The 7896-nt window shown below is 37.7% G+C and overlaps 1 protein-coding gene across 1 annotated transcript in view; it reads right to left on the bottom strand.

The window, feature by feature from the left end:
- Positions 1-1025: 1025 nt before the first annotated feature.
- Positions 1026-7896, bottom strand: part of C5 (complement C5) — an 87670-nt gene continuing 80799 nt past the window's right edge. Inside the window, exons 39-41 of the mRNA XM_025888322.2 lie at positions 6268-6351; positions 1853-1991; positions 1026-1236 (exon numbers count right to left, since the gene is read on the bottom strand). Coding sequence (XP_025744107.1) covers positions 1098-1236; positions 1853-1991; positions 6268-6351 — 362 coding nt within the window. The 3' untranslated portion in view covers positions 1026-1097. The remainder of the gene's footprint in view (positions 1237-1852; positions 1992-6267; positions 6352-7896) is intronic.

Raw genomic sequence — 7896 nt, 5'->3', positions numbered from 1 at the left:
ACTCCAGCCGCATCCTACATTGGTCTTAGAAAATTAAACCTGACAAGCAATGTGATGGTGTAATGATGTGGAAGAGGGACGTGTGTGGACTGAGAGCAAGTGGGCTTTGGTCTCCATCTCTGCCCTTTACTAGGCTGGAAAAATGGCTTAACTCTTCTGAGCTTCAGTGTCCTCAACCATAAAGTGGGGTTAATAAAAATCCCTGCACCTCGTGAGGTTCTTGAGATAGTAAATGGGAATCTAGGTGAAAATTCTTTCATGAGATCTAAAGTGCTTACAAAATGTCACTTAAAAATGAACGTCCTATTACAAATCCTCTTTTGTAAAGTTCAAACGGGCTCAGAGACCAGAGCAAAGGTCTCCTGATTCCCGCTTGGTTTCTCTTCCCCAGGTTGCTGCACTGCGGCTTCCCTTTCAGGCTAGAAAGTCTTGGCAAGAGCAAGTCCCTGGGGGAAATGACTAGGGGCTGCGAAGGAGGGGCAAGGAGGAGGGGGATCCCCGTGATGGTGAGGAGAGGGCACTGGGAGGGGAGGGGCCAGGGCAGACGCTCCTACCTTCTCAGTTTGCTGAGGCTCTGACATCAGGCCTTCTCAGGTCTCCGTCGCTGCCTCTGTCCACCTTTCAATTTGCCCATCTGTGTGGTTGAAGAGTCCCTAGCATAAAATAACAGGCTTTTTTGCTTTTTCGAACATTTTGAAAGCCAAGTCAGGTTTTAATGATCAGTATTCTGTTCCCTGGTATTTGCTTTCAAGCAAAGGCCATGTTATTGTAAGATACTACATTTCAATGGAGCTATTCTTTCGTCCCCAACAAACATTCCTGAGTGGCAGGTTTTAGGAGACGTTCCAATTTTTATTGCTTCTGGTGTCCGATAACCTTGGAATGAGTGTCTGTCTCCATGCCCCCCAAGGCCATGTTATTTCAGAAAGTTACAGCTCTTAAAATTGTTCTTTAATAAAAGCAAGTGCCACTAATTCTAAGTAAAGTGAGCTTTCCAAATAAGACCAACTGAGAATGTTAAAAAAAAAAAAAAAAAGGAAAGGAAAACACTTCAACAACAGGAGTCCACAGTGAAAACTGTGCATAGTTGAACTACTTCAGGGGTTTTCACAGCCATTTAAAAAGATGTCATCAGCAAACTCATTCAAATTCTCCAAGAATGCTGAGCACGATGGGCACGTTGTATCTGTAGGCCAATATTCAATCCAGGTCGAGGAATCTAAAGGATAGATGTACCTGCCAAGGAAAAAAGGATAATGAACCTGTTGTGGTGATGGCCGCAGAGAGCGAAGAGCTGAATTCCACGGAGCTCAGGCTGCTCAGCCTGCTTACGCCCCGTGAGGCCACACTGTCAGCCAGGCTCTGCCTCACGGGCCTCCCCCTGGGAAGGACCACAAACCCCCAAATCTCAGGAAGCTGCTTGGGGCTCCCATGATTAAAGGCAGGAACGGTATCTGTTTCAAGATCTATTTTTTAAAAAGAGACAATAAGATGCATATTTAAACATTTCCCTCTTTACAAACAACAGTCCGAGAACTTATTGAGGGGGGCAGATGTTGTATAGAGGGGGATGGATGAGTGCCTTCAGAAGCATCCTCAGACCCAGGTCCTCAGTCGGTTTATCCATCAGTGAGTGCTTAGCCGCCCTCATGGTTTTTAGTGGTTCTTCGTTTTAAATTCATATTGTTTCATTGCTTCTTGGCCTTATGGCTAAGATCAAGTGTAAATTCACATTATTGCATTTATGCTCCTAATGTTTTGTTGGTTAACAGCAGGACACATAAACACATGTAATTAAGGATAAATGACACTTAGTTTTGAAGGAAAGATCAGAGACTCCAAAATGACTTACCTGAAACTGAAATTGTATTTTATCTGGAGGGCTTCTTTACCCATAATTAGATACTGTCTTCCTTTTTCCAGGTCAGCGTTAGCACACGTCGCCTTTTTAATGAAGGTGATTTCAGAGTCTTTCTCGACAACAGCTTCGCCTGAGAGGCACACAAGTAAGATTATCACATTCATGTTATGATATTACAAGTATAAACTCTTAACAATTCCAGTTCCTCATGGCTAGTTATTGAGTATAAACTTATATTGAGTGGCTATTGGAGAGTGACAATGTCCATATGGTTAAGACTGCCATTTGTCGGCTATGTGGCCCTGGACAAATAAGGCTCAGACCCATCATCTGGAAAATTGGGAATGACAATAAAACCCACCTTGTAGAACTGTTGTGAACATATGAGAAGTGCTTACAACCCAGCAAGCACTATACACATGCTTCTTATCATTACTCTGTAGAACCAGGAATTAAAAGAACTTCTCTACAGTTGAACAACATTAATCCTCAAATGTTATATAGTAAAATAAAAAAGAATTTGGTAGCAGGCAATGGATGACCTTGTAGAGAAGTGCAGGATATGTGAAAGACTTGGGAGGATTTGAAAGAGGGTTACTTTGGGATTCCCAAAGAACTCAGGAGTCGTCAAGAAACTGGCTCCCTTTCCTAGAATGCATTCTTCCTGCGTCGTCCTGTTGCATTTCTACCCATCTTGAAACACATCTTCAATTCTCGAGGTATCCAGTAAACACTCCTGGATGTTCTTTGTCATAAATATCTCTCTCTCTCCCCCTTACTCGCATTATACTTGAATTTCTATCACAATCTTTCATTCCATATATCTGTCTTCAGCTAGGCTGGAAACTTCTTGAGGCAGGGACTGGGTCTGACTCATTGCTATAGATTCGGGACTGATGATCAGTTATTTAACTCTGACAGTGATCCTAATTGTTAAATCCTGAAAACCTTCTGAACGTATACTTATAGTAACTGCATATATGGTAAATTTTAACTAGTAATATTTAACGAGGGTGCACACATCAGTTCGAGCTGATTTTCTTATGCTCTCCCGATGACCATTAAGACATGACTGCCCCGGGCAGCAATATCTAAGCAGCATCCCCAGCACTGTTTACCAGTTCAGCCCCTGTCATGGTAAGCAGTGTGGCTGCTGGAGCCTTATCATTATTTTTAAAAACGTTTTGTTGTAGGAAATCTCAAGCATATTCAGAAGAGGGAATAGTCAATTAACCTCAGCTTCCACAATCACTGATCTTTTTTCCATTTATACCTTTACTCCAAGCACCCCATGTTTTAGGGGACACACAATTATCATTATCCTTGGACTGCGTGGTTGTCCTCTGTTCTAAATAGTTTAGTTTTTAGTTTGGCTTATTATTTGTGTGCAGCAATTCTTGGGGTAAGTGGTAAATGTGTGGTGTTCTGATATTTATATAAATTTCAAATTTGTATATATTAAAAAATGGACACCCAGAATGAAGAGATAATAAAATATGCAAACATTTCTTAACATTTCCTTTTAAATGTCATAAATATGAATCTTCTGAATGGACAGGAGAACAAAGAAGAGATGATATTGATAAAGAACTACAGCTTGGGAATCATCTGATACTGCACAACATTCAGAACAGCCTAGGATGTCTTCTGATACTATGCAAGAATTGGTACAATATAAGACAAATAATTTGTATTTCTGGAATGAAGAGCACTTGATTATTTCAGTAAAATTAGGAATGGTTTATTCTTCCTTACAATGTGAAAGCTGGATGCAAATGGTGCTCAAAAGTTAGACTGTGAAAAGATCAGAGTGCTAAACACCTATTTTGGTCAGAATATCAATCATGATTCAGATAAAGAAAATCTGTGATCATCAATGAGAAAAAAATAGAATAACATCACAAATCAATTTCATACAGTAAAACATTTGAAATAATAAAAACCAGAAAAACATTTTTATCAGAGTATCCATCAAGCAAATAAAGATTTAGAAAGTATTATTAGAATCTAACTCTAGTCTATGGCTAAAAATGATGAAGAATTTTCATACTTGAAACACCTGATAGAATTTCAAAAGAGAAGAAAATCAGTAAAAACATAAAGTTGCAATTTAGATTTACGGTCCTACTTATTGCAAAATTTAAACCTACTGAAATGAGAACACAGCTTTTTGGAAAATATAAATAAGGTGATAAAATTTCAATCATTGAGAAAATCAACTAAAAAAATCTTTAAAATAACGTGAAATAAAAAATTGGGGACTTTGAAGACTCCTTAATGGGTTTTGTTGATTTCAAGGTACTGGAAGGAACAACTGAACAACATATCAAACTGTTTGTGAGAGAAAAGGAGTCAATGAGGAATATTTATGTGAACACCTTATTGGTACAAATAGATTGCCAGGGAAGAGTCAGGCTTCAGCAAAAATTCTGAAGTTCCCAGCTGTTCAATTTGGTGTTGACTGAATTACCTGTCAAGCAGGTATCAAGTGTCTCTGGACACTACAGATAGGAGCCAAGCAAAATCTCACTTAAAATATTGTCTTCATAAATTCAGTGTTTACTACTGCATATCTAGGCAGAAGTAAGTAAAAATAGGAAAAGCTTTAAAAACTTCAATAATGAAAAAAATTACAATAATGAAAACAGAAAAAATATTGGGATTTTGACAGGCAGCTGGTAGTGCTAGGGTCACAAAAGCAGTTTGAAAATCATATCAAGCCTGCTTGGTTCACTTTGATAGATACTGCGGTATAAGAGCAAATATTTAGAAAGTGGATATGCTTATTTTAGATACGCTTTTTGGTGATTTGCTCATGATAGTCTAGCAAGTATGTCAATATTATCTTCAGATGTTCAAGAAAATATATTTCAACTTTAATAAGTTCACAGTTTAGGGAATGAATAATGAAATTGTATAAAAATAAAGGAAACTATGAAAGCAGAGCAAGAGCTTTTAACAAAATCAGGAATGATTATAAATTTGATATAAAACAAAATAAAATCAATTTAAGGGAAAAGATAATTATATGAAAATGTTTTTGTTTTAATGGCAAAAGTAAAAAAAATTGATGAACTTTTAAGTTTTTCAAAAAAATTGTGAATCCTAAAACTTTGTCTGTGGTGTTTGTAAAACTCTCAGGGTTGAAGGGGAATAAAAATTAAGAAAATTAGGAAAACTAAATATTCAATAAATTTTCAAATTTCAAAAAATTCAATAAATTGTTGTCATGATTCAGCTGATAATAAAGATACACCGAATACATAAAAATGTCAGACAGTGTCCGAAGGACTAGAAACATTTTGGATGTAATTACTACCAATTTAGCAGAAGCTGATAGAGACTTCAGGACCATGAATGATACTGTTGCTATTAGGAGAAATTAGTCATTGAGATTATAGGTTGTGTAAAGACTATCAATTCAATAAAGATGTAATCGGAAAAGTTTGACGTGGTTCCTTATTGTCAGATCCAAGCTCAGACAGGGGCAGTCCTGTAGTGAGTCGAGCAAAATAAGACTGACAATTTCTAAAAATAAAAAACTTATTTGGAATTATTAGAATGATCTAATGAATCATTTGTGTGACAATTTACATAATTTGACAAGCAGTTTTATAATATTTACAGCTTAGTTTAATTAGAGAATACAAGGGAACATATTTTAAAATGTTTTGTATGTTATTTTACATGTGAATTCATTTTATCATGTTGGTTAGTTAATAAAAGTCTCATCCTCACATGGCCTCCAACCTACAGCTTTGTACTTCATGGATGCTTTTAACTAGTTTCCCTGTTTCTACTCCTGATCCCCCCCACAAAAGAAACCAGAATGATCTTTTAAAACCGTAAGTCAGATCATGTTGTTTGCCTACCTCAGACCTTTTATTAGCTTCCCTTTGGACTTCTAGAATAAAGTCCAAATTTCTTGCCATGCCTTATAAATCCCTGTATGACCCAGCTCCTGCCTACCTCTCGGCTTCATCTCATACTAGGTTCTTCAGCTCCCTGGTGGTGCCAGGTTACTTGCCATCTCAGGGCCTTTGCATATTCGGCTCCCTCTCTACCCCACCCCTTTAAGAATGGCTAACTCCTGATACCACCCCAAAACACGCCATCTGTTTATCACAGTGAAGGAGTTTCCCACATTAATTACGTGTCTCAAATATAGTACTTGTTATGATTTGTAATTGTTTAATTTGTTTGTTCATTTTCTTTCTTCTTTTTTAAAAATGTATCTCCTCAAACAGAATATAGACGTTATGAAGGCAAGAACTCTGGCTGTGTTATTCAAGTTGTATTCTCTGTGTCTAATATAATGCCTAGTCTACCAACATAATGTCTCATTAACGGCACATAGTAAATACTAAATATTTGTTGAGTGAAAGAATGAATGAATGAATTCTCACCAGCTTTGTAGATATCCAGGAGGGTTGCAGTGTACTTAATAAAGACATTTTCTTCAGTGATAGATGTGATATGAACTTTATAAGCTGGTAGAAGAAACAACATAAGAATTGATGCTTAATATCGCTAATGCCATGTCCAATAGAAGCCAGAGTTTGTCAAACAAATGAGAAATGAAGCATAGCAAGCTCTTACGGGCACCCTGAGGTAAATCTCATTTCTTCCAGAAAGGCTTCCTAAATACTCTCAATCTGACTCTACTGATCATGGACTAATGATTCATTCTAAGAATCATTAGCCCTAGCCACTGTTACAGAACAGGCTGATTAGGATAATAGCAGCATTAAATTAAAAGACAGAAGCACACTAAACAAACAAAATATGCCTTTGTTAGACGTAAAGTTCAGATTCTGATCCTTTAAGATTAGTGGGGTCATGCCCATGGGGAACATGGAAGAGCCCCTTCCTTTTCCATTTGCCCACAGAGGGGCCTTTATCTATCATTCAGGCCTGCGCTATGGGCCTCCTGTTCCCTTGCCTTGATTCCTTGGATACCTCCAATGGCTCTGATCTTTGGATTTTGATAGGATTTGGTCTTCTGACGCATCTTTGCTGGGATTGGAAGCTATCTGACAGGAGACATTCTCTATCCTGTTTTCTCTTCATTCAGGCATCGATTTTTAATCCATGGTATTTGATCTCAGTTTTGGGATGAGCAGCTTGAAGGGACCTATCCCTTCTATGTAGCCCAAGAAAAGATTCTCTTATTTTTGTTTTTGATGGGGTTGAAGTGAATGACCTAAAAGGTTTGTCCATTTTTGAGATTCCAGCTAGCTAGATGAATGAATGAACTCACTGTGCCAGAACCAAAGGTCAAGTGAATTAGTAGCCTAAAACAGATTTTAACATGTCCTGAATAGGGGAGCCTGGGTGGCCCAGTCAGTTAAGTGTCTGCCTTTGGCTCAGGTCACGCCACAACCGCCCCCTACCCTCACCCATGCTCTCTCTTCTGCTCACTCTCCCTCTCAAATGAATAAGTAAAATCTTTAAAAAAAAAATCAAGATGAATTCTATGGAAAGAAAGACTATAAACCATACCTAATTTATTCTGATGGCTATATTTCCAGTACGTGAGATCGGTGTAATATAATGGAAATAATATCGGAGACCAGGATGCATCCTAGTTTTACTACTTAATTCCTGCATGACTTTGAACAAATTATATACTCTCCCTGAGCCTCAGTTTCTTCACTGGCAAAATACAGATAATCCTCTGTTACCTCAAAGAGGTCTTATGAGACCCCAATGAGAAACCATATATAAAAGCAGTCAGTAAACAGAAAGTGCTGAATTAACTTTACTTACCTTTCGTTTATAAATAATACCCTACTTTCACATACACACACAAAAAAGGTTTGAGATTGTGTACAATATACTCTCTTTCTCTCTCTCTCTTAAAAAAAAAAAAAGAAGCCAGAAATAATTATGATATGGTTTCACTCTTATGTAGAATATAAGAAACAGGGCAGAGGACCATAGGGGAAGGGAAGGAAAACAGAATGGGAAGTCATCAGAGAGGGAGAAAAACTGTGAGAGACTCTTAACTCTAGGAAACAAACTGAGGGTTGCTG

The sequence above is a fragment of the Callorhinus ursinus genome, unplaced genomic scaffold (assembly GCF_003265705.2).
Source record: "Callorhinus ursinus isolate GAN/ISIS: 27379988/994484 unplaced genomic scaffold, GSC_fseal_2.0 scaffold24, whole genome shotgun sequence".
NCBI lineage: Eukaryota > Metazoa > Chordata > Mammalia > Carnivora > Otariidae > Callorhinus > Callorhinus ursinus.
This window is presented reverse-complemented; position numbering and strand designations above follow the sequence as displayed.